Source organism: Protopterus annectens, chromosome 8.part0 (assembly GCF_019279795.1).
Source record: "Protopterus annectens isolate FY-2018-M chromosome 8.part0, PAN1.0, whole genome shotgun sequence".
Classification (NCBI taxonomy): domain Eukaryota; kingdom Metazoa; phylum Chordata; order Ceratodontiformes; family Protopteridae; genus Protopterus; species Protopterus annectens.
In genome coordinates this window covers 1348281312-1348309104 of record NC_056741.1, presented here as the reverse complement: position 1 = coordinate 1348309104, position 27793 = coordinate 1348281312, and the positions used below count along the sequence as shown (strand labels likewise).

The following is a 27793-nucleotide window of genomic DNA, read 5'->3' as shown; positions in this document are numbered from 1 at the left end:
TCTTCACATAAGTTCTCAAATCCCAAACAATTGAGTCAGCTCTTAGGGGCATGTTGTTAATGTTGTAGTTCCCTAGGATAGAGGACTTCCCAGAGGATACACTAATGCATTTTTTTGACATTTAGATTCAGTCCATGATTTTGGCACTAGATGTTTATTTGGGACAAAACTTCCTTCAGGATGGCTAAGTCATTTGGGTATTCAATGACTGGGGATTACACTCCTTAGCTAAACTATGGAATTCTATCCCCCCCTCTCTCCGCTGTACTCAGAATCACTCTAATTCCAAATCTCTCCCCCATTCCTACCTTACCTCAAACGGGCACTGTTCCTGTTCCTTTCCCACCTAAATTACACTGTTGTCTCTTCCAAACTCCCCTTCAATCTCATCTACTACCACCTCTGATCACTAACATTATTGTTAAAACAAACACTAAACTTGTATTAACACTTTATGACTTGTACTTTTAATTATACTATCTATACTACTTTTGACTTTATCCATATGTTAACGTTTGTGTTTTTTAAACATACACTCCCTGATTTTGTATTTGTATTTTAAATTGTATATTTATGCTTTTGTATACTGTATACTCCATACTTATATTATGTTAACTGCTTTTGAAGCTTTACTCCCTGAGCCTCCACTGAAAATGGACCCTGCTTGGCACAGTGGACCTCCCCCGGTCATCAAACTGGAAATAAATAAATAAATAATGACTGCTTCTAGCTTGCAGTCATCTGAAAACAGTTGAGGAGAGCCCTTTGGTATATACTTTTCTAAAGTAAAAGCCAATATCAAACAAAAAATGTCCCAGCACATAATCCTAGGTGACTCCGCTGGTGACTGTTCTCTTTGTGGAAATAACTTTCCGTATTTTGATTTCCTGCATCCTATCTGTGAACCAGTTGGCAATTCAGTGGGTGACATAACTATTTATTTATTTATATTTATTTATTGACATTTGGTGACCGAGAAAGGCAGACTGGGTCAAAGACCTTTTTTCAGTGGAGGCTCAGGGAGAAAAGCTCCAGCAATGCTTACAATAATGAAAACATATTACATCAGTTTAATTTTTACATCAAAATTACAAACATATGATAACAAATGAAAAAAATAATATATTAGTTTACATTTTACATCAAAATACAACAGTGATAAAATATAGGATGTTATATACAGGAGGATTATAAGTAGATGATACAAAGTAGAGAGCTGAATGTCCCACCCGTTTTTATGAAGATTAATCATTAGGATGGAAGAAGGACAATATAAAAAACTGACTATATTTAGAAGTGGTGGAGATGAAAGTAAGAGGGGAAGAAAGTAAGTAGATAAAACTGTATGTTATTTTAGGGAAACAAAATCTTATTTTATTCAGTTTTTCTACTATGTCTGAGTGGGGAATTGTACAAAAAGCCTTTGTCAGGTCAAGGTATGTGGCATGTACTATTTTGCCTTTATCCATTGCTTTGGTGACCTTCTAAAAAATCCACAATTTTGAGTAAGCACAACCTATAATTGACAAATCCAAACTGAAATGGGTCCAGTGTTTTGAAGTTATCTTATGGAGAGTTTTACCATCTACACATAAGTACAATAGAGAGTCAATTATCTGAACTAATTGGGACCTTGGTTAGTTTGGATAATCAAACCGTTCTGATAATCAAACATATATTGAACCGGATAAAAAACTGCTAAAATCTTGCTTTTTTCTACACGCAGGAATACACTTTTCAACCATTCAGCGATTCCAATGGCCAATAAAGAATATTTTTCACATACAAGCTGGCTACAAGCTCAAAAAACTATAATGTTTACATATTCAGACTTTATGACTTTTCCAACCCAAAAACTTTGGAAGGCTGGTTCTGATAATTGATATTTCTGATAATCAACATAGGGATAATCGACTCTCTACTGTATTGCTAATACTACATTGTCATAAAATTATCCTATACAAAAAAAAAAATTGCAATTGGAATTTTGAACTGTTTTAGCTTGTTGTTTCAAGCTAATTGGTGGTTTTGGATCACATAAATCTTTGTAATTGAAGTTATTGTTCTGAAGAAGTCTCTAGTTGTATGCCTTTGAGATGGAAGCACTACAGAATTATTTTTGTTCATATCAAATAAAGTTAACAGGAGCTTCGTTTAGAAACATAAGAATAATACAAGCTAAGTGATCACTGAGACCATAAGATGCCCAGCCATAGACACCTTTAAGCAGACACACTTAAAAAGTTCTTCCCAACTTTGTCAAACACTTCATACCTCTTACCGCCCCCTCCCCCACCAAACAAGCAGGGTCTTACTAGGGCCTGGTGTAAATTTGTGTCTACCCATTCAATTATCAAGACTAGCCTTAACGCTAGCCAAAAAAGCACTTTATTTGACCTACAGTGGCAACTCATTCCACAGACTGGAAATGTGTTGTATTAATTACATATGCTTCCAACTAATCTTGTTAATTTTTTGCTGTAGGTTTATTTATCTAATGCAGGTGTTTGTGGAGGCAATGTTTTTGTGAAGAAACAGGAGGGTAAATAGGATTTGTACTTTTAAGTTCAAAAAGCTAAATACAGGCAGGAAGAGAAGCAATTGCAGAATGCTAAACAGAAAATAAGGGATTACCTTGATAATATGCATGAGTTTAGAAAGACTGCTGCTAAGCAACTGTTTTTTGATAATAACTCTAGAGCATAAAAACTTTTAGCACAACGACTCAAGCAACAGAATGCAGAAAGGACAGCAACCTAGCTTAGGGAGCCTATAACAAGGAACATAACAACAGATCCTGTAGAAGTATTATAAATATTTCGGAAATTCTCTGAAAGTCTGTATAAAGCACAGAAATATGGAAATCATGAAAAGGTACAAATGGAAATGTTTATGGAAGAATTAAATATGCCAAGGCTAGAAGTAGATGAGGCTCAAATTACTAACAGGATAGGAGGAGATGAGATAAGGTGATGTATAACCAATCTACAGGAAAGTCCCCAGGAATAGATGGTATTCCTGTGGATGTTTGGAAGATAGGAGAGAAAAAAATGATAAAGATCTGGAAGGTTTTGTTTAACAGTATTTTAAGAGGAGGAGAAGTACCAACATACTGGAAGAAAGTGGTGGTAGCTGTAATACCTAAAGAGGTAAACCATGATTATAAAGTGTGCATGTCTAGACTAGCTAAAAGAATGGCAAAGGTGAGGCTAAAATTGAAAGATATGGATCAATGTGGTTTTGTGGAGGGAAGATAAACATTTGGAAAGATTAATAGAGCAATGATGATCCAATAGGAATCAGAATGCAAGAAAATGCAGCTGTTGTTAGTGGGTCTTAATGAAGAGAAAGCATTCAATACAGTAAGCTTAATTAGGAGGATATATGAAGGATTGGAAGCAAGAATTAAGGTGGGAGGGCTCCTCCCTGATAAGTTGTGTTTGACCACAGGAATCAGACAGAGGTGTCCTCTTTTCCCTTTGTTACTTGTTTTATATTTAGAGCCACTAACAAAGAAAATAAGGGAATCAGAAATACAAGGATGTAATTGGTATGGTATCAAGAAAAGTTAGATTTATTTGCAGATGATATTGTTTTGTACCTGATAAATCCAGAACACGCCATCTCAGTGTTGTGAAACATTTTGAGATAGTTTCAAGTCTTTTCAGATATAAAATTAATGAATATAAAACAAAGGCTATAGCCTTAAAGCTATGTATGTACACATGAATTAGTTCAGCAATACCCATATTTATGGGACCATGAGAAGACAAAGCATTTAGTACTATGGAGTAAAAAGGCTTCTCTTCCCACATATCCTTAGCTGCCATAACAGACTTAAAAGATAACACAAAAGCTAAAAAAACTGGAAGCTCTTGTTTATGGATATGGATAGTAAGACAAAAGCAGTGAAAATGTATTTTTTATATAAAGGTCAGGAATATTTTTATCAACTAGCGGAGAAGTTGTGGACAATACTTAATAAAGAACTGAATGAATTTATCTAGGATGGGAAGAGGGCAAACGTTAAGTAAGATAAGCTGATCCTTCCAATAGAACAAGGTGGTTTAGGATTACCCAATTTGGAGGGATATTTTAGAGGTACATAGTTAAGACTCATATAAAATTATATACATATTTATGCACATATATATATATATATATATATATATATATACATACATACACACACACAGACATACACACACACATATACATATATACACACACACACATAAAAGTATAAACACAAGCAGAAGGTTATAATTCAAAATGATGATGAAGCAGAGGAGAAGTTCAAGAAATAAGGAGAAAGTAGGATTTTGGATACAGATCATTAAGGAGAACAACCATACAGAACATTACAGTCATAAAGTAGCAGAAAGTATTCCAAGAGTACAAAAATGGAGAAAGGAGATTTTGCTAATTGAAATGACTGCAGGTAGGTATACAGAAAATAGGCAAGAGGGGGTGGGAATTTACTGGAAAAATTGCAAAGCAACCAAGGATACTGGCAGCAAATAACAAGAGAGGGAAAAGTAATAGAGGGGGATGAGGCCAAGAAGACATCTGGACTGCAGGCTGGAGTCTGCTTTCCCTACTAGGGATTGTTATCAGAGTATACGCAAAGAGAAAAGGGGTATAGGAATCCTAAGTGAAAGATCTGGTCTGGTAGAGCTTTTAGTTGAATCTACAGCAGAAGCTGCTGTTAAAAAAGGAATAATTAGTGAGACATGTAAAATCACCTCACAGCAAAAGGTTCTCTGGTTCGATCTTCAGCTGAGGTGCCTTCTGTGCAGAGTCTGCATGTCCTCCCTGTGGTCACGTGGGTTTCCTCCGGGTGCTCTGGTTTCCTCCCACATCCCAAAGACATGCTGTAGGTGGATTGGATACTCTAAATTGGCCCTAGGCGTGACTGCGTGTGCCTTCTGTGGAAGGTTGGGTGCCGGGATGGCAACTCGACACTGTAAAACTCCACTGCCAATCATGAGCGGACAGGTGATCCGCTGTGGCGACCCCTAACTGAGAAAAGCCGAAAGAAAAAGAAGTGAGGCATGTAAAATACTGCATCATAATCATAAAAAAATCTGCCAGAGGAGGTTAAAATGATTGGGAAGAGAGACTAGAAAAACAATGTACAAGAGGACAATGGGAGGATATATGTACGGCTCTCAAGTATGTAACAAAGTCCAGAAAATTTAGGTAGTATCTCTGCTTGGACATATTTGCATAGTATTTTTATAGCCCAAGCAGACCTCAAAGAATTTTTCCTCAGGTAGATACCAAATGTTGGAGGTGTGAAGGGGAAAAAAGAGGTAATAGGGAAAAAGAAGTTATGTACCTACCATAACGTTCCATGTTAGTTGTCTTCATCTCGCCTTCTTTCATGCTGGTCGGGATCGAAGCCGATCCTCGGCTCCGACTCGGCCATCTTCTATAGCAAAGCAAAAAACACAGCGTCTATGGGACCTGATGGTATCCCCGGCTGCGTGATACGTGAACTCCAAGAGGAGCTAAACCCGCATATAAAAATGTTATTTAACCTTAGCCTTACTACAGGATATGTACCTGAACACTGGCGTGCAGCAACAGTGGTCCCACTCCACAAGGGAGGCTCCACTACAGACCCTGGGAACTACCGCCCCATAAGCTTGACCAGCCTGGTTTGCAAAGCTATGAAAATAATTATTATGGAACTCATAAACAACGACATTGGGGACCTACAGACACTTGATCCCACCCAGTTCGGCTTTGTAAAGGGCAGATCCTGCCTTTTGAACCTGGTTGACTTTTTCAAAACAGTCACTAGAGCCATTGATGAGGGCAAGGCAGTCCGTACAGCCTACCTGGACTTGGCTAAAGCCTTCGACACAATACCCCACTCGGGGATCACAGATAAGCTAAACAGCTTAAATGTAAATCCATATGTCACAAGATGGGTTGCAAACTGGCTAAAGAACAGAACCCATAAAGTCAAGATTGCGGGAGCCATGTCAGACTCCAAGCCAGTCACAAGTGGTGTCCCACAGGGCTCTGTCTTGGGACCCCTCTTGTTCGTCATTTACTTCTCAGATGTGAAAGCAAACATGTGAGGATTGTGGCTGGCAAAGTTCGCAGATGACTGCAAACTAGGCGCCATAATCGATACACCAGCTGACACATACATCCTACAAAAAGGCCTCACCGAAATGGACAACTGGTGCCGGAATCACAGCCTAAAACTGAATGCCAAGAAATGTATAGTCATCCCCTTTAGGAAAAACAAAATACCCACAAATTATCACATAGACAGTAACCCACTGAGTACCGAAAAAGTAATCAGAGACCTGGGGACCCAAGTTGATAGTGACCTCTCATTTGACACCCACGTTGCCAAAGTGGTTAGAAAGACTTTCTACCTTGCCCACCTCATCATGAAGGGGTTCACATCCAGATCAAAGGAGGTCATCGTACCCCTGTACTCCTCCCTTATCAGGCCCATGATTGAGTACAATGCCCCATTTGGTATGTACCTCACCCGGCACTTACAACAGCTGGAGAGACCCCAGAAGTACGTCACCAAGAGGATCAAGGGTCTACAACATATGTCATATGCTTCCAGGCTAAAGAAACTCCAGCTCTATTCAGTAGCATACCGCCTGCTCAAAGGTGATCTGTGCTTGACATACAAGGCCATGCCCAACCAGGAATTGATGGACATGCTCCACCTCAAAAAATCAAAATCCATAAGAACCACGAGAGCCAAAGATTTAAACCTCAGTACAAGCATGAATAGTACATGCTGGAGGGACAGATTCATAACTCAGAGGCTTCCCATACTCTGGAACAAAATCCTAGTCCATGTTAGGCAGAGCCCCTCAGTGACTCTCTTCAAGAGAAATCTTGACGAGTGGATGGGAGATCGTAGGTTTACCCTGGGGGTCACCCCCTGTGTCGCTACTTAACAGAGGCACAGTAAACTAATTTTAATAAGTAAGGGGGTCTTCAATGTGTCACTACTAGACAAAGGCACAGTATTCTAAATTTATCCTATACACCTTAGTACCACTACATGGGGTGGCGAAAGCCACATCTCCAGGGCTAGGCTTGCAAATGCCCCAGGGCAGATAGCCTAGTACTAAACTATGAAACTATGAAACTATGAGAGCTGTTTACTGGCTCGAGGCTACCCCTTATCCCATGATGCCTAGTGCTAGCTACCCAGATCTCGTTTGTAATAGCTAACCCCAGACATAGCCACAGAATCAACCTGTCCAAACAAAAGGTTGAGCATACCTGTCATACTCTCTAAGTTAGTAGAGGAAACAAACCAGAGAACACTCAGCCAGTGAAACCAAAAATTCCTCTCAATCCAATAGGACAGGGGGATGGAGGATGGCAAGAAAGAAGGCGAGATGAAGACAACTAACATGGAACGTTATGGTAGTTACATAACTTCTTTATGATAAGTTGTCTATCTCACCTTCGTTCTTGCTGGTTGGGACAGCGTCCCTAGCACCTACAATCCTGGGCGGCTCATTGGAACAGACTCTTCAGAACAGTGGAACCAAAGTCAGCTCTGCTCCTGGAGACCATATCTAGCTTGTAATGAGAAATAAAGGTATGAGGATTTGCCCACGTAGCAGCTGCACAGATAGAATCCATGAGCAACCTAGATTGGAAGGCTACAGAGGTGGCCAAAGCCCTAGTAGAATGACCTTTCGGTTTGATAGGCAACTCTTTGTTTCTCAATTGATAAATGAAAGTAATAATGTGAGACAACCACCTGGATAAGGTCACTTTGGAAACTGGGAGACCTTGTTTGCCTAGAGCGTAGGAAAGGAATAGTTGGTCCAACTTCCTTACATCCTTAGTCCTATGCAAGTAAAAACACAATTGTCTATGAACATCCAATTGGTGCAGTTTGTATTCTGCCTTGTTGGTGTGGTTAGGGAAAAACGCAGGAAGGTCTATAGATTGGTTTAAATTATTTTCTGAGCAGATTTTCGGAAGGAACGAGGGATTAGTCCTCAGAGCAACCCTGTCCTTATGAAAAACCAAGTATGGAGGACGAACACATAGTGCCTGAAGTTCAGAGACACATCTGGCTGAAGTAATAGCTACCAGAAAAAGTGTTTTCCAAGATAGAAATTTAATGGAACAGGACACTGCAGGTTCAAAGGTGGGCATAATTAAGGAGGTTAGTACCAAATTAAGGTCCCAAGGAGGAGGGGGATCTCTCACTGGAGGTCTAAGGAGAGTAGTCCCTCTTAAAAAGGCTTTACAGAGCTTATGAGACATAATGTTTGAGTTAGACAACCCAACATGAAAGTTAGAAATGGCCGCTAATTGAATCCTGATTGTAGCAGAAGTGGACCCAGAATGAAAAAGTTGTGCTAGGAACTCCAAAATTTCGTGGACTGGGGCTGAAAAAAGATCTACGTTCCTAGCCTCTGCCCAACAAGAAAAACGTTTCCATTTGCTAGCATAATTTTATCTGGTTGTGGACTTGTGAGAGGAGACAATAATCCCACGCACGGCCGGGGAAATGCTGGGAAGCCTGGCTAAGGTTGGAAGTGGAGCAACCAAGCTGTGAGCTGGAGTGTTTGGAGGGACTGATGCAGCCCGCCTGATTGATGAATCAGTAGGTCTGGAATCGGATCCAGAGTCCAGGGCTGATCGAGAAGGTAATGGTGCAGGAACGGAAACCATATCTGTTGAGGCCAGTAGGAGGCAATGAGGATCATTTTGCAACCCAACGATATTGCTTTCTGTAGGAGTTTTGGTATCAGGGGAAATGGAGGGAAGGCATAAAGAAGTCCCTGAGGCCAATCGTGGACTAGAGCGTCTCTGGGAGTGTGACCTGGAAGCGGAAGAAGGGAGAAGTAGTTGCTGCATTTGCTGTTGAAAGGGGTGGCAAAAAGATCACAGCAAGGCTGTCCCCATTTGTGGAAGATCAGATCTGCAACTATCTGATTCAGAAACTACTCATGAGGCATGAGAATAGCTCTGCTGAGCCTGTCCGCTATGACGTTGGATCTCCCAGGGATGTCCGTCGCAATCAGAAAACGTTGGGAGGAAATAGCTCACTGCCAGAGTCTGACTGCTTCTCGACATAGGGGGTAGGACCTGGTTCCGCCCTGCTTGTTGATGTACCACACCACTGGCATGTTGTCCGTTTGAATTGCAATGGTCCCAGAAGGGAGAGAGTCCTGAAGAGCTTGCAAAGCTAGGAGCACGGCTCTCATTTCTAGGACATTTATATGCAGATGGTACTCGTGACGCTGCCAAGTGCCTTGGACTGTCCTGCCCTGATAATGCCCCCCCCCCACCCTATCAGGGAGGCGTCTGTGGTCACTGTGGCAACTGGGGGGGGGGGGGGCTGAATGAAGGGTCTGCCCTAAGTCACTAGTGGGGAGACCATCCACCAGGAAAGGTGCCTTTTACATGCTTCTGTAATCATGATCATGTGAGACATGGGTAGCTGTTGGAAGGACCACTGTGTGAACAGAAGCCACTGAAGGATCCTCATGTGAAAGTGGGCCAGTGGGATTAGAAGAATAGCCACTGCCATGGAACCCAGAGTTTGAAGGACGAATCTGACTTGGATCCTTTTGCTCTGCATTAGAATTTGTACTTGCTGGCGTACTGTAGACACCCTTTCTGGCGGTAGCCTTGCGAACATGTTCCTTGTGTCTAAGTCTGCTCCTATATGGGTGATAGATTGAAAGGGCAACAAGGCAGATTTTTCAAAGTTTATTGTAATGCCTAGCTGGGAGCAGATTGTGATTGTGTAGTCCCTGGCTTGCAGAAGTTGATGCCTGGTAGTAGCAGTGAGGAGCCAGTCGTCTAGATATGGAAACACCTGGAATCCTCAATGTCTCAGGTGAGCCGTGACCACTGCCATACATTTGGTGAACACCCTGGGGGCTGTGGTGAGACCAAAGGGCAGAGCTCTGAACTGGTTATGACTGGCTCCCAGCCGGAAGCGAAGGAATCTCCTGGAGCGCCTGTCCATTTTGATGTGGTAGTACGCATCCTGAAGATCTATGGAGCACATCCAATTGTCCTGACCCAGAAAGGGTAGAATGGACTGTAGCGTGACCATCCAAAATTTTGTTCTTTGAACAGACTTGTTTAGTCTGCTGAGATCCAGAATCGGACTCCAGTCCCCTGTCTTTTTTCGTACCAAAAAGAACCTTGAGTAAGTTCCGGATCCGTGTTGGTCTGCCGGGACTTCCTGGAGGACTCTTTTTTTCCAGCAGTTTTGAAACTTCTATGGCTGCTTGGTCTCTCAGATTGGGTGGAACATCTGGAAGGGATTTGTTTGACGGTAAGAGGGGGTTGAGAGAAGGGAATTTTGTAACCTTCGGATATAATTGACCGTATCCATTTGTCTTGCGTTAAAATTTGCCAGGCTTTTGGGTACAGTGAAAGTCTTCCCCCGACTGCCTCCAGAGGTGGGCAGCCGGGCAACCCTTCAGGGATGCTGAAAGGGCTTCTCAGAGAAGGATTCTCTGTTGCCCTGGTTCTGCGGACCCCCTCTGCCATGAGGGTGGCGTCTGTTGTTGTTTCCCTCTCTGCCCCTGGAGGAAAAATCGCTACGTGTGTCAGGCGAGGCTCCCTGGGATTTTCGGAACCACATTTTACCACTCTTCTGACCCTTGGGGTATGGTCTGGAAGGAGTGGAAAAATGGACTCCCATGGCAGAGAGAGTCTTGCCTTCTTGCTCACACCTAGTCAAAGTGTCTCACCTGTGGTCCAAAAAGAAAGGAACCATCAAAGGGGGTGTTGGTGAATGATGCTCTAAAGGGTTCCGCAAAGTTACACAGCCGCATCCATGCATGTCTCCTAAGGGCCACTCCCGTACTTGTGGCTCTACTCGCACCATCAGCTGCATAGGAAATGAGCCTCATGGAGGAGTTGACTACAGAATTAAGGGTCGCTAGCTGGGAAGCCACTTTAGCTTGAGCCCCCCTCAGCAGATGGATCTTGAAGGGTATCTCCGAGCTCTTTAAGGAGATCCCTCTGAAGCCGGGTAAAATGGCATAAGTAGTTCAGTGACCTCATAGAAAAGGTCGCTGAAGCAAACATTCGCTTCCCGTATCTGTCCATGGTCCTAGACTCCATGTTAGGAGGATGGACAGATGAAGAGGTTTCCGCTAACTCTTTTTTGGTGGCTGCTGCTACCACCATAGCATCAACAGGAACACCTTTGGTAAGGAACTGCTTATCATAGGGTGCTGTGATGAACTTGCCAGGTCTCCTCGGAGTTGGTTCCACTGTATCTGGGGCTGACCAAGCCTTTCAAGCCACCATGGACATAAGTGGATTGAAAGGCGGAGAAACCCAGGAGGTGGAAGGTCAGGAACCGAATGCATCCAGGAATACAGACTCATCCTAAGTAGGGGCTAGGGGATTCCAGTTCCCCCCCTGCTTAAGCATTTCGAGGATGTCCGAAAAGGAAACATCTTCAGAGGGGGATCTTGGGGACCCTTCCGAGTCATCTAAGTCTGCATCAAAAGTGACAGACTCAGGGAAGTCAATGTGCTTCCTTTTGCACTTCTTCTTACAAGGGGGCTCCTCTGAATGATCAGGGGAGGCCTCAGAAGAAGAGGAAACACCCAATGGGGTGCCCTGGAGCACCGGTTCCCCACGCTTGGGGTCTGGAGGAGGAGCAGAGGTTGGCACAGGCACTACAGGGGACGGAGCCGATGGGGCCGATAGTGGAGCTGGCTCAGTGGCCAGCACACTCCTCATGACATCGAAGGCATCCCTACCACGATGCAGAGAAAGCTCCGGTTCCAAGGAAATCGGAATCTTTCGCAGCACCGAGGGAGACGGCTCCGAGGCCGATGTAGGAGCTGAGCTCACCTGCACCGAAGCTCCGAGAGGGAGAATGGGGTCAGACAAGGGTCCGATGCCACTCGCCCCCTCGGAGCCAATGAGGGAACCCCGGCACCCAAAATCCCTCGACGGACGGCACCATCGAGGGAATCGGAGCCAACGACGGAACTGAAGGAGATAGAGTTGTCAGAGCCGACAGTTCCACTACTCCAACCCCAACGAACTCCGGCTCCGAGCTCAATGGAGTCGGAGGAGGAACATCGATAGAAGTGGATGGAGCTGACACCTGTTGAGGAGGGCTGGGCAACATTTTGGCAAGTGCCTGCGACTTTAGCAACCTACTGACCACTCTCTCCACGTCGTGATCCAAGAGCCTAGAGGATCGAGAGGAGTGAGAAGATCTGTGACTGCGCTCGCTCTGAAGCAGGGGAGACCGAGGAGCCGAATGTTTCGATTCCAGAGAAGGGGACCTCAGCCTCTTGTGGCTCCGCAAAGGCTCCGAAGTTTCTGATGGAGCCGACAGGGAGATAGTCTTATCGGTTCCAGCCGGTACCGAAGTAGCAGGTAGAGTCTGAACCAAAGACGGCTCCGAACTTGGAGCCGACGATTTGGTAGATTTAGGGGATTTCACAGGCTGAGTCTTGGCCAGTGAATCCTGGGGCTTTAAAAGGCCCCTAAGAATAAGCTTATTCTTACGCTCCTGCAGAACTCTTGGACTAAATGCACGGCAGATAGAACAAGAGTCCTGCAGGTGCACAGCACCTAAACAATAGATGCAAGAAGTGTGCCCATCTGTCAGAGACATCTTCTGACAGCATGAGTCACACTTCTTGAACCCAGACACCTTGGATTCTTTGGACATCCTGTAACAAATAATACAACAATAGCTACCAACAAAATACAGTCTACAGAAAAACACAGTATACTACAGACTAAAGCTAAAGTTTTTTTTTTTTTTTTTTTTTGATAGGAAAGCCACTAACTCAAAGGCTAGCCTATAAAGAAGATAGAAGGAAAGCCTCTAAGTTAAACGGCTAACCTGACAGGAAAAGAATAAGGAGGGGGGAGGGGGAGAACTTTCTAATTTAAACTAGTTCTAAAGGGGAGGGAAGGAAGCTGCAAATACACACTTAGTTTTAGTCTTATATTTGTTGTGTTAGCTGACAATAACCCCTAGGAAAAAGACTATTTCTAGTAAAAAAGTTCTATAAAGAAACTATATACGAGCCTGAGCCAGAAAAACGACACCTCGCAGCTGAAGCGGCAAACAAGATCTGGGTAGCTAGTGCTAGGCATCATGGGGTAAGGGGTAGCCTCGAGCCAGTAAATAGCTCTCGAGCTACAGAAGATGGCCGAGTCAGAGCAGAGGATCGGCTCCGATCCCAACCAACAAGAACGAAGGCGAGATAGACAACTTATCATCATATGTTTTGGGAGTGTAATGAGCTGGCAGATTTTAAAAGTTCCCTACAGAGTACTCTGACAGAAATAATGGGCCAGCAAATGGCCTATCACTGACAGAACAAACAACAAAGCAAACAGTGCTGAAAATGTAATGCCAAGATCATAAAACACTGATATTTGATAATACGAGATGCAGGCACCTCAAGTCACAACTATAAATTAATGTACAAATTACTAACTAATTTTGCAGTAAGAGGCACCCATCTACAGTTCCAGGCATGTGGGGGTACTTTCCTGCCAATTAAATATAGTCTCTGAGGTCACACTGTCAGTGTAAAGGGAGAAAGTCTAAGCTCATACAACCAAAAAGATAAAGGGAATTATTAATGTTGCTGTAAAGCAAATAATTGCCTTTACTCTGGGTTACTGCAGCCTCAGAGTTAATATATTTGGTTAGTGAATCCCACCCCCCACCCCCACATACACATGCACACAAACATATGCTCACTAACATAGCGATTAATAAAAAATAGCGTATAATAATAATAATAATACTATACAAGATTTATCTTTTCCAGTGAGCTGAATACAATATTAAAAAGATAACTACAATCAAGTGCAAAGTTGTTTACTTTTTTATTTTAGTTATATGTAACCATTAATCTATTTTGTTTCCCTGAATATCTCTGCTACTTAGTTTATAAATTAAACAGTTACTAAGTTCCATGATGTCTGGATTTAATAAGTTAGCAGCGCTTTGTAATGGATGGCGTTTCCCAGATTTTGCACTTGAAACATGCTGCTTCAGCATAAATGGGATTCTGAAACATTGTTTACTTAACATAACTTCTGTAATAGGAGACAGAGGACATAATGTTTTAAGACATTCTACTTGTGTTTTAAAAAATACAGGTTTCAACATGAGATGCACTGACAATATGACACACAAATGAACCTTGTATGTGTAGAAATAAAGCCCACATTCACTAGCACTATTCTAAAACCTGTAGCTTTTTTATTTTTAAGTATTATTTTGGCTTTATTACCAAGTATGTCTGTCTCATCATGCATTTATCACTGCCTTCAGTACTATTCAAATGCTGCATATACCAAAGTCTTCTATTTCTAAATACATGTAGTCACTGCCTGTACTATTAAAACAACATCCGATTTCATTCTTTGGTATCCTTCTATAACTGTACTAACTGTAATAATGTCCAACATTTACTGTATCCATTCGTAACGGTCACACAGATGCCTCCTATAACACGGCTTTTGGTCCAGGGAAACTAACTCAGTTATAAAATTGAATACACACCCAATTAAAAATTATATACAAATATCCATTTCAGGAGTTAGCATTGCTGTTTCAGAGTGCTTGATTCTCCAGTTCTAGTCTCTCTCAGTGGACTTCTTTCTATGTGGGGTCTGCATGCCTTTCCTGTGCCCATGTGGCTTCTTACAGGGTGATCCCGATTCCTTCCACATCCCAAAGATGCTGTATATGAACTGGTGATCCTCCAAACTGCCATGAGTATACATGACAAGTATGACTGTGTGTGTGTGTGTGTGTGTGTGTGTGTGTGTGTGTGTGTGTGTGTGTGTGTGTGTGTGTGTGTGTGTGTGTGTGTTGCGCATGTGTGCAGCAGACTAAAGTCTGGTCTTGTCTGGGATTAGTTTTCCTACCTTCCATACCCCCTTCAGTAGCAGGATAGGCTCCAGAAATCTGAACTGTATTAAGTGGGTAACTGCAGAATAAATAAACAAATGTGAATGTCATGGTTCAGTACTGATAAATATTATTTCTTAGTTTGCTGCCTTTTACAGGCTGCTCTCTGTAACCCATGCTCTCACCTGTAAATAATCAGTAATTCTAGTTTTCAAATAAATGTTAATACACCCTTTAAAGAAACTGTGCATAACACTTCTAACTTCCCTATGGCCCTCTTCCATTAAAAAACAGAGATAGCAGTACAATTTTTATAATGAAGGTAGAAGCATCAGAACAAACTGTGTACAGATCAAAAAAGGTACAGTCTTCTGTCCTTCCCAGTTTTCCTGCTAAAGCATTTTTTGAACATCTCTTGAGTTTTTCAGAACATTTCCATAATGCAAATTCACATGTAAATAAGACACATATATTTCATTATTTGTGAGGGAATGTTAATTGCATAAAAAACAAGAAGTCCACAGCAAAAAAAAAAAACAGTTTAAACTGTTAAGAGAGAGAAAATAATTTGGGCAATATATAGTGAAATATAACAATACTCCATCCTCTTAGCAATATATGAAAGAGGTCCTTAAAAAAGAAAAATAAAACTAAACTGCACAACGTGGAACCATGACATGCTCACCAAGCCTCCAGGGCTTACAACTGAATTTGTTTCACTTTTTATTATGCTGCATTTCTTAATATTAAGACAGGCTACTGTTATTGCACCGTGGATGTATTTAATCTAACCTATTCACACTCTACTACCATTGAATGTTTGCTCTTAGTTTAATTTTTGTAGACAATCTACTCTCTAATTCAACATAATGAAACTAATAATTAAAAATTCACCAACCTCTTATAAACCTTCACAGATAAATGCAAATAAAAATATTCTTAATATTAATATAATGATTAATACTCAATACTCTATAACAGCTTCCTTTTGCAGTTTAAAACAGAACTGAAGAAACGTATATGCAATAAAGAATTTCCTGCCATAATAAACATACAGGTACAACATATAGCCCCAAAATAAAGCGGAATTTATTGCAAACATACTTATATAAACCCATTAACTAGAAGTTATTATTAACTCATACAGTACATTTGGGGGGCCACATCAAAGTGTTATTTTTTGTTTTCCTTTTCTTTGTTCATCTACTGCACTGTAGATTACTGCTATTTTTCCTTCACAGTTCTGCTCTGCTCTGTACAGTTAGAATCAACTCATCTTCTGGTATTCTATGCTGAAAGTACCTCTCTGTGCTGTTTACAGTCGTATACATTACTACTACATAAGGGGCTATCCAGACATAAAAGCAGGCCCACTTCCAATAGCTTTAATAGTTCATTAGTGCTTTAATCTGCAATATCAAATTGTGTGTTTAAGACTATAAACAGACAGCAACAGTCTGTCAGTACTGCTCCTTTCAGCATCTCTGCATAATGGCAACAATCACTGCAGCCAGCATTACAGATACAGACCCAAGACCCATACTAATACTTACACTGCACATTGAAGATGACTGTAGCATTCTTCATCATGCCAGATTCTGGATCAATGACCGAGCAGTTCAGTTCCTTGTCTGCCTTCTGCAATGCTACAACAAAGGAGCTAGAACTCTGGTTAAACATCTCACCAGATGATGCCATTACTGTAGTGTCATTCACTTCCTGTTTCTTGCCATTTAGATACCATGTAAGAATAGGTGCAGTCTTCCACTTGTCTGCTATGCAGGTGAAGTCCTTGGGGACGTTCTCCTCCACTGTGGCAACTGAATGTACTTTCCCATTGATTTTAGGAGGGGGTTCCCCACAGACTGAAACAGTAAAAAAATGGAATGTCTTAATTGTTTTTTCCAAAACATCAATAACATTAAACAAAATATATTATTAAGTCTGAAAGACAATCAGACCACTGGTATAATGTAAGTCAGGCATGCTTGCTCATTTCCGGACAACAGGTTTGCAATAAAGGTGATCTGCTGCAGATCAGACACATGCAAACAGAGAAAACATTAATGAATGAGCACGCTACTTCTGAACGGGAGTTGTTTTCCTTATTTTATTTATTTATTATTATTTTTTCACTGGGTAAATGGCCTGATCTACTGACCCTTTTCGGCCACAAACTGAGCTCAAAGAGCAGAAAATACATTAGGTTCTTACTAATCAAGAGTATCATATACAGAATGAGTAAATGTTAACATTTCAGTACATATTAAGATTCAATTCAGTTAGGGTAAGATTAAAAAAGTCCGGTCAAAGTGCACTCACAGAAGAACAAAGTAAGAAAAAATACAAGCCGAGATAAGCATAAAATACAATACCTTCATACAAACATACAAGTGTATACTCCTATGTACATATGAAATGCAAATCTACAAAATCTCACATTAAGAGGCTGAGAAAAGTTTCTTAACAACTCATATAAAAGAATACATTTAAGTTATTTAACCACTGTCATGGTAACAGTTGCAGAAATATTCTGTAAAGAGACTTCTTCAAGTGCATCTTTGAAGCTTTTAATGGTTTCTAAGTTTCTGGGGTCAGTAGACATCTAGCTCCATGTAGCTAGTTCCAATCTAGAAATAAGGTTCTCTCACCTACAGCAGTTTTAAATGAAAGGCCTATAAGTCAAATTGTTGTCTTTGCACCTTTGAGTTTATAACGGTTGTCTTGCAAAGGTAGTTTCACTCAAAGAAGGGGAGGACAGTGATCTTGCTTTAGAATCTTATAAATTAGAATGCTTAGAAGAAAAGAGGCCCTATGAGGCACTGAAAGCCATTTGGAATTTTTTAGAAAATTGCAATGGCACATCTGGGAGTCTGCTAATAGAATGAATCTACATGTTTTATTCTCAGCAGTATGTACTTGCGAGCTGAATAGAAATAAGAAAAAGAAGGCCATATTCCATTTTGGGTATTAAAATATTATTTTTAGCAATGGCCCTAAGAGCAGTGGCTGAGAGGAGGCAACTGATTTTCTTGTCCTTAGTATTCACAAAGTTAATGTTTATTTTTTTTTTATTTATTTTTTTTTTAACAAGAAACTTCTTTATTAAATTATCATGTACAACATAGGCCGTGTTACATGTATATAAATGACAATAAACCATACTGACACAATCACAGTTGCAAACATTATACATTCCAAACAGTGCCGACACAACTGTAGCTGCAAACATTATACATCACTTTTAACATATACAGTCATTGTCAGTCAACCATTACATAGCTCATTCAAATCCTGCCTTCTTTTAAATCTCATTCTTCCTCTGTATGTATCGATCCCACAGTTCCCATTTTTTCCTATGCAATTTGCTCCTAACCTTTTCTAAAGATCCCAGTTCTAGTTGTTTTATCTCTGTTACCATCTTCACTACTTCCAGTAAACTTCGTTGGACTCTGATTTCCATTTTCTAGCAGTTTCTTTTTTTGGCAGCCATCATAATTAGACTCAACAAGGCCTTACTATGTCTTGGCGATTCTGATTCTGTATCATAGCTCAAAAAATTAATTTCCCTAGTTAACCCAATTTGCTCACCCAGCATCTACGACAGAGCAGTCTGCAGGGAATCTTTAAAGTCTAACAACTCATTACACTCCCAGAAAATATCTTCAGAGTTACCTCTTTCTGTCCCATCACACTTTCAACATTTGCTGTCTACCTGAGGAAAAATTCTTTGAAGTCTGCTTGGGGTATAAAAATATCTATGCAAGCACTTCCAGGCAAAGATCCTAATCTTCTTGACTTTGTTCCATATTTGGGAGACATACATATATTTCCCCATTGTTTCTTTGTGAATTGCTTATCTAATCTCTCTTCCCAATCCTTCCTAACTTCCTCTGATTGATTCTTATAGTTAGCGTGCAATATTTTATATGCTCTACTAATTATTCCTTTCTTAATGGCAACTTCTGTTCTAGAACTACTAAAAACTCTACCAGTGCTGGTCTTTCGTTTAGGACCCTCTATTTCTTTCTCTTTGCCTATACTCCGACATCAGTCCTTGATATGGAAGGCAATCTCTAGCCTGCAGTCCAAATAAGTTCTTGGCAACTTATCTTGTAACAAAATTTTAACTAAGTATATGTGGTAAAGGAGAGAGCAGGGTCAAGTACAAAGTCTGCATAACCCTGTTCAGTGAGATTAGGTATCATGTTCCCCATTTAGCTCTGTTAAGACAGTTGGTGGAATTGTGGGTAATTTCTTGGCTGAGATGAAGACTGTGACATTAGTTTTCTTAGTGTTAATGAGTAGCTTGTTAGAGGTAAGGCAAGTGCATGACTGAGTGAAGTGGCCATGTAACTTTGTTTTCAATTCAGAGTAACGTGTACTGGATTGCAAGACCAGCATATCGTCTGCATATATTATTAAATTAAGATTTGATAGTTCTAGGGGGAGATCATTGACATAGGAGAAGAGATAAGGATCTAGCATAGAACCTTCTGGTATGCCTGTGTTAAATGTTCCAGCAGAAGGGCATTCCATCTGGAAAAAATGGAAAAGGAACCCTCACAATATGGAGTTACTCCAAACTGCAACCAGTACTGTAAAAGTCCTGTTCCTTGACAGAAACAGGAAACAAAACAGGTCTAGACCTAATCTGTTTTTGAAAGAAAGAAATTGCTTAGCAGGAACATTAAATAACTATTCATCTACTAAAAATGAGCCAGTAACATCTGGCTCAAGAAAATTATCTGGCCTTAATTTTGTTTTTAATATCCTCAGTAAGCCATGGGCAACTCTGTGATCTGAGCCTTCTTTTTGTAAAGGGGTACACTGTATCCTTAACTGTAATCAGTTTGAGCTGAAAAAGTCTAAAGAAGTGGTGAGGTCAGTCATGGTAAACAGGGAGACCAATCTATATCGCTGACTATGGTGCTGAGATTTGGCAAATTATTATGAGGGACATATCAATTAATGGAGGTGTTTTATATGCCCTGAATAACCAAAAGGATTTAATGAGCAATTGGTCATCTCAGAGCATTTTGCAATATTTCAGTGTGAAGGCAACTGTTTTGTATGTTGGTTATTAATACGTCAAGTGTAGAGGTACAGCTGTTCCTTGCATCTGTTTGAGTAGGGACCTGCATTATTTGGGCCAGGTTAAATTGCTGCAACATTTTGTTCAGAGGAAGAAAATTCAAAGGAGTGCTAACACCTCCATGCCAGTATGTTGCTCCAACCTGGACCAGGAAGAGTAAGAGGGTGGATGGGGCAGCAAGGCATCGGAAGTCCGCCAATCAAATTAGTGAAAACTGATTAGATAGCTGAGTTGTGACAAGGAAAAAGGCAACTTCTAACTCCAATATAGCAGATAACACGGACTTCCCAAAAGTACAAGTAAACATCACATGTTAGGACTGAGAGCTAATAATTAGTTACATCTTGGAGTCCAGAATTTAATTTTTTCAATCTCCACTTTATACTGTGTGACATTAAGTAAGTAACCTAAGCTGACAATGTTCCAAGGTCACTCATGAAAAAGCGGCACTTGTGCCTAGTGACCCTGTCTAAGAAATAAATATAGGCCATTGATAATTAAATGAGAAAATCAAATACAGAAAATTTGCATACGAGAAAAGTAAGGACAAAAAGTAGTCTACTGGAATGGGACAGAAAAGACAGAAAGATGTACTGGTGGAAGGGGATAAAAAGAAAGGAGGCTGAGGTAGAAGACATGCTGCAACAGACGTGAGGCAGAATGGAAGAGTGACACAATTTAAAAAGGTGGTTGGTCTAGAAAGGTCAACCAGGAGTAAAAAGGAGACGAGCAACTGAAACAAATATATTATTATTATTTACTTCTGATTTAAAAAGTACTGTATGGAGCTCAACTAAAAAGTATGAGGGTCACAGACTTGAGTCATCCCTATGCAATGTCAAAATGATGAAAGCCAGGACATCTGATCTTTATAACAGATGGCCTATTCGTATCCTGAATCTCTGAATCTCTAGCCAGTACTACAGCAAGAGACACCTATACACTGGTATTGTACAGCCCCATACCATAAGACTTATATCCTTCTGCTTACTGTTTTCCTCATTTCTGTTCTGGATGAGAAGCAACATTTCATGTTTTGCAACAAGTCTCCCAATTTTATTACAGCAATATATTACTGACTTTGTAATCCACAAACACACCAATAGTAATCAGCATACAGACTACATTTCACAAAAACACAAAATGCCTTTTTCCCCAGCTTTCTGTTACCCGGGCATTAGGGCTAATGCCTCATCAGCTTAACTCAAACCTTTTAGAGAATGTGACTTGTCACCTTACAAAGTGAACCTCCAAACAAACACAGAGAAAGAGAAGCATGACCTTGAGGCTTTGTAAGCCTCACATATGGGCTGTAGGTTTTGAAGGGAGCAAACACACACCTCTTCAGTACTGGACATCAGTGCCAAGTACTTTTTTTATTTCCTGTACTTCAAAGGCAAGAATCTATAATGATACATGAATGTGATGCACACTGCTCTATTAATGTTTACTGTCAAACTTCTGTTTTCTTCAGACAGAGGGCTTAGAGTCATCATACTTAAGCATGGCATATTCTACCCAAGCTCCAGATGTGCAAGAATAGGCAACAAAACATTCAGCACCACAACAACCCTCTGCATACCTGCACACTAAACAGTTATGAAGACAGCCAAACAGCAACATTCCAAAAGCCTCATTCCCAAGTGATTGCTGAATGCTGCCCTTCACATCCTACAGTCTTTCAAGCTTTTACACACTACTTGCACAACTATGCAAGTCTTTCCAGTGAACATAAGCATCACAATAATAACCATGTTTCTGCTCAAGCTGTAGGTTTCCTAGCTCACTCCTCCTCTTCATCTGTATCCCAATGAAGTTTTACCTTGTTTCCGTTTCTGCTTTCAACCACAGAAGAACATCTTTTCATTTGTGTCTTTCCACAATATCAGTACACCAGCTACTGAATAAAAAAGTGGGGTAATTCTTGGGTTACCATAATGGTTGCCACCAACTTATCACCATTCTCTGTTTTCCAGTTTCTAATCAAGATTTCTCCCTTATGTGGCATTTCATTTCTCATCTACCCAGCTTAGCAACCTTTCGTGTGAAGCCATCTTACAAGGCCTCGTTAAAATCAAGGCATTTGCTACCAATCAAAAATGTCCATAGGTATGCCCAATTTGCCCTCCATCGATGAACCAGTGCTGTCTTGAGTGCAGAGCCCTGATTAATGTCTTTCACAGTGATTTCTTTAATCTGTGTCCAGGACAGGCCCCATTGCTAAGATGAAGCTACTTCCCTCCCCCCGCACAATTTCTCTGAAATGGAATGCATCTGCCCTGTACCACTCCCATACTGTATGTTTGTAGTCCCAGTGCTGCATCCACTATTCGTTCTCTCACTTCCTTTGGTCATGCCTTCTTTTTCCCTGTTTAGAACATTCAGCTGAAGCCTTCACACCTTCAAAAGGACAACTATTTGCTCATTATCAAAACATCATGTATAAAATATCAGTGTAGGGTTACAGCAATCAAGTTTCTTGAAGGTCAGTAGATTATAAAGGACATACACTTGACAGTCTAATCTACTAATTTACAAATCATTGGGAAGCATCACTCCTGCAATTTGCAAAATTCCAACCCAACTATGATTGTTTTTCATACACATGCTTGTAGAATATTTTGTCCCTTTTTTGGACTGTATCACTTCATCTGCCACTCATTCTTTTCGAATGGCTACTACATTCCCTACTTCCTCCTGCCTCACACAACACAACAATTCACCCTTCATTGTCTCCATTTATAATAAAAGTAGTAAACTTCTGCTGTCTTTTTTCTGTTAGCTACATTAAGAACTTTTTTTGTATTTCTTGAGCTAATTTCTCAAATGCTGCATTTCCCATTTCTGCATATTATTTCCTTCTTTCACCAGGCTTTAAAAGATATTGATCACCCCCCCCCCCCCCCATCAGAGACCGCTACCCTAAAATACTCTCACTTTCATTCTTAGGCCTTCCCTTGATATTGCTGAGCAGCAGAAATGTTCTTGTTGTACTACTAAGCACAGAGTATAGTGGACCTACTAGGATAATCTAAGCAAACAAATTGAAAGAAAAATCAGCTTCCTTCATCATATTGTATTCTTTTATCTCATATACCCTTATGGCATCTACCACTGTAACAGCAGCAGCAATGCTATATGGTTACACAGTTTGACGAACGGCTGCCCTAATGTGTCACTAACTCAGGCAAATTAGAGCTGCACCCTTGTTTTTGTCTATTCTCTACCAGATTTCAGAAATTTTTTTAGAGCAAAAAACTCAAAAGATTCTTCAGATAATATTAAGAGTGATGTTGACTGAGTAGCTCTGGTGGCACAGAGGGATAAAGCTCTAATTATGTCCCAGCCAACCTAGGTTCGATTTGTGGCTCGAGTGGCAGGGAAAGGATGGATGTGCCTGACCTGGACTGAAGGGTGCTTGCTGATATGCTCCTTAAGGGGAGGTGTGGTCCAAAGAGGGGCATTGCCCTCAGACACAATCAAGGACAGCGAGGGGTTGGGAAAGGGAATGTGTAGGGCATAAACAAAATAAATAAACAAATAAATAAATATAAATATGAGACAAGCAAAGACACCAGGATGCTCATAAGATCTATGAACAGTCTCAGCAATACCGGAGTAAGAGGGGTGGGTGGTCCCAAGTGTGTACATGGGGCACTGGGCCAGTAAGGACAAGCTCTGAGGGGACCAAAAAAATTAAAGTTCCAAGATGGCTGCACACTGAGTAACAGCTTAATTTCAGCTCTCCCAGTGTGAAAGCAGAAACTCAGAAATGAGAGCCAGTGAATTTGTCTTTTTGGGTAAATTTCAGTTAATGGCTAGTAAGTGCACTGTCTGGATGCCAGCAAAGAAGAAATTTAGAGAACACGAAAGAAAATCAACCACAAAAGGTGAAGAGAAAACTCTGGCTGGGAAGAATCTTGCAGCTGTTCAGCAAAAAGTGTTTCAATCTCCAACTTTGGTGCAAGATATGACCTCCAATAATCTAAGGAAAAAATAAGTCAAATGTGCTCAGAGCTGTTTAACAAAACACTGTGAAAGTCAAAGCAAACTTTTATTGTCATTCAGATTATACAACTTGTGCATCACTGAACCAAATTTCGTTAATCCTTTTCAAAGTGGAGCCATTTTCACATTGCAATCTGTATTACAACAGCTGCTACTGACGTGACACACAATGTCTTAGACTCCTTAGCTAACTACACATAAAAATTGCACAGAAAGGGGGAACTTTTCACTGTAATAATTATTGCACATTTAGGATTTCTGTAATAATTATTGTACGTTTAGGATTGTTGTAATCATTATTGCATATTTAGGATTGCATAAGAATATGAATTAAGAGAATCCCTGTGGGATTATTGCACCAAACATATTGCACAAAAATATGTAATACTGCTGTAGCCTTTTCAAAGTTCAGAGTTCAGCACAGTGTTAAGTTAGTATGAGTTTAGTAGTCTGATGGCCTGTGGAAAAAAGCTCTTGTTGTATCTGGCTGTTCTGCATCTCATACTGCGGTATCGTTTACCAGGAGATAATTAGGTGAACAGTCCATGGGTAAGGTGGGTAACGTCTCTGATAATTCTGTTGACCCTACTGAGGCATCGCAACAGGTGTATTTCTTGGATGGCTGGGAGCAAGGTCCCAATGATTTTCTCTGCTACATTAATCACTTTCTAAAGGGCCTTTTTGTCTGAGGTGGAACAGTTACCATACCATAGGTTCATAGGTTCATAGGTTTATACTAGGCTATCTGCCCTAAGGCATTTATAAGCCTAGCCCAAATTTTTGTGGCTTACGCCACCCCTTATATGAAAAAATACTGTGCCCATTAGTTTGTTGTGCCTCTGTCCAGCAGTGACACAGAGATGATTCCCGGGGTAAACCTACGATCTCCCATCCACAGGTCTAGGTTTCTCTTGAACAGAGTCAGCGAGGTGCTCTGCCTCACATGGACCGGGATTTTATTCCACAGCATAGGGAGTCTCTGAGTGATAAATCTATCCCTCCAGCACGTCCTATTTATATCCATGCTAAGGTTTAAGTCGCTTGCTCTAGTGGTTTTGGTGGATTTGGATTTTTTGAGGTGGAGCATGTCCATTAATTCCGGGTTGGACATGGCCTTGTATGTCAGGCACATGTCACCTCTGAGCAGACGGTATGCGACTGAATAGAGCTGGAGTTTCTTCAATCTGGCAGCATATGACAGATTTTGGAGTCCCTTTATCCTTTTGGTGAGGAACTTTTGGGGTCTCTCCAATTGCTGCAGATGTCGGGTGAGATACATCCCGAATGGGGCATTGTACTCGATCATTGGTCTGATAAGTGAAGAGTACAAGGGAACAATAACCTCACTAGATCTGGATGTGAATCCCTTCATGATCAGGTGGGCAATGTAGAAGGTCTTTCTAACCACTTTAGCAATGTGAGTGTCAAAAGAAAGGCCACTGTCAACCTGGGTCCCCAGGTCCCTGATAACCTCTTCTGTGCTTAGTGGATTGCCACCTATATGGTAGCTTGGGGTTACCTTGTTTTTCCCGAAGGGTATGACTATACATTTTTGGCGTTTAACTTCAGGCCATGGCTCTGGCACCAGCTATCTGTTTCCGTGAGTGCCTGCTGAAGGATATCCGTGTCTGATGCACTTTCCACTATGGCCCAGTTTGCAGTCGTCTGCAAACTTTGTCAGCCAAAGTCCTCCTATGTTGGCCTGTACTTCTGAGAAGTAGATGCCAAACAATAGGGGCCAAGGACCGAGCCCTGTGGGACACCACTTGTGACCGGCTTGGAGTCTGACACAGCGCCAGCAACTCTAACCCTGTGGGTTCTGTCCTTAAGCCAGTTTGCAACCCATCTTGTGACATATGGGTTTACATTTAAGCTGGTAAGTTTTTCTACAATACCCGAGTGGGGTATTGTGTCGAAAGCCTTTGCAAGGTCAAGGTAGGCTGTATGGACTGCCTTTCCTCATCAATGGCCTTGGTGACTGTTTCAAGAAGTCGACCAAGTTCAAAAGGCATGATCTTCCCTTGACAAAGCCAAACTGGGTCGGGTCCAATGTCTGCAAGTCCCCTATATCTTTGTTTATGAGCTCCATTATGATCCTCTCCATAGCTTTGCAGACTAGACTTGTTAAGCTTATGGGGTAATTACCAGGGTCCAGAGGCCACCTTTGTGGAGTGGGACAACAGTTGCCGACGCCACTCCTTGGGCACGTATCCTGTGGTAAGGCTGAGATTAAACAGCTGCCTTATGTGCGGGTTTAATTCCTCATTTAGCTCGTAGCACACAGCCGGGGACACCATCCGGTCCCATTGATGCTGTGTTTTTAGCTTTAGAGAAAGCAGCTTTCACCTGCGCATTTGAGATGTCCGGGAGGCTACACTCGGCTGGGATAGTTATCTCTCCTTTAGGGGAGAGGGGTGAAGTTTGCACTGAACCTGTCTGCCAGTATGTTGGCAATGTCTGTGGGTTCAGTGATTTTGTATCATTTTGGACTAATTCTGAGCATATCTGGGAGTTTCCACCCAGGTTCCTAACATAGCTGAAAAAGGCCTTATGATTGTCCTTTGAATCCATGGCAATTTTTCTCTCAAAATTGGCCTTAGTTGATTTTATGAGTGCTCGTATTTTTTACTAATAATGATCAGGGGTGACTTCCTTTTATGGATTTTGTTCTATCATGTAATATCTTTCTCCTCTTATTGTAAAGTTTGTTAATGGCTGGGGTCCACCAGACTGGACGTTTGCCCTTTGTGGAAAGAGTCTTGGTTTTATTTGGGATTGCCTGATCCATGCAGTCCTGGAGGTGTTCATAGAAGGCATTTGTAAGGGCTTCGCGCAGCTTGGGTTGTGGTTTCCACTGGCTCAGGGGCCTTGAAGGATACCACACCAGTCTTGAGTAGTGTGAAGTTTGCTTTAGAGAAGTTCTTCACTATGGTCTTTTTGTTTGGGGTGGGGGCGGATGTGGATTTCCAGTGAGATTAGTTTATGATCAGATCTCACCAATGAGGGATATACTTCGGTGTGGAGCATTTTGTCCCCATGTTTGTGACAATGAGATCTAGTATATTTTCTCCTCTCGTGGGAACAGTGACTAGCTGTTCCATGGCATTTGAATTTATGAACTCCAGGAACCGTTGGGCTAGAAAGTTAGGGCTTGAGTAATGTTCCCAGTCTATATTCGGGTAGTTGAAGTCACCCAATATGATGGTGTTTGGAGATACATTTATACCCTCCAGTGTCTTCAGGAAGGCTGTGTGGGGTTCCTGAGTTTGAGAGGGTGGCCTGTAGCATGCTACAATTTGTAGAGCAGTTTTGCCTATGGTTAGTTGCACCTGGATGGTTTCCGAAGCTTCGTGTGTTGCCACCAACCTGGAGGTGTTGTCTGTGAGACTGTTGGTTAGTATATTCTATATGGTACCTCTGTCAAAGACATTTAAGGAATGGAGAGGGGAGGTCTGCCTTTCTCATCTTTCACAGGAAATGAAGGCATCGCTGCACTTTCTTTACAAGGGTAGTAGTATTAATACTCCATGTTAGGTCATCTGTGATATATACCCCCAAGAATTTTGTGCTTTCCACTCTCTCTCTACTATTTCATTGTGGATTGTTAGTAGAGTGTGTGTTTTATGCCTTCTTCTGAAGTTGACAATTTTGTCTTTGGTCTTGTTCATGTTTAGTGAGAGATGATTGCTGTTACACCAGACGATGAGTTGACTAACTTCCTCTCTATAGGTTGATTCGTCATCATTGCTGACGATTACTATGACAGTTGTGTCATTTGCAAACTTGATGAT

General features: G+C 41.3%; 1 protein-coding gene across 5 annotated transcripts in view; it reads right to left on the bottom strand.

Moving 5' to 3' along the window:
• TMEM25 (transmembrane protein 25) overlaps positions 1-27793 on the bottom strand; it is a 311798-nt gene that overhangs the window by 247073 nt on the left and 36932 nt on the right. For all 5 annotated transcript variants that reach the window (XM_044080903.1, XM_044080901.1, XM_044080899.1 and 2 more), the window contains exon 3: positions 16453-16764. In XM_044080903.1, the coding sequence (XP_043936838.1) occupies positions 16453-16764 (312 nt within the window). The remainder of the gene's footprint in view (positions 1-16452; positions 16765-27793) is intronic.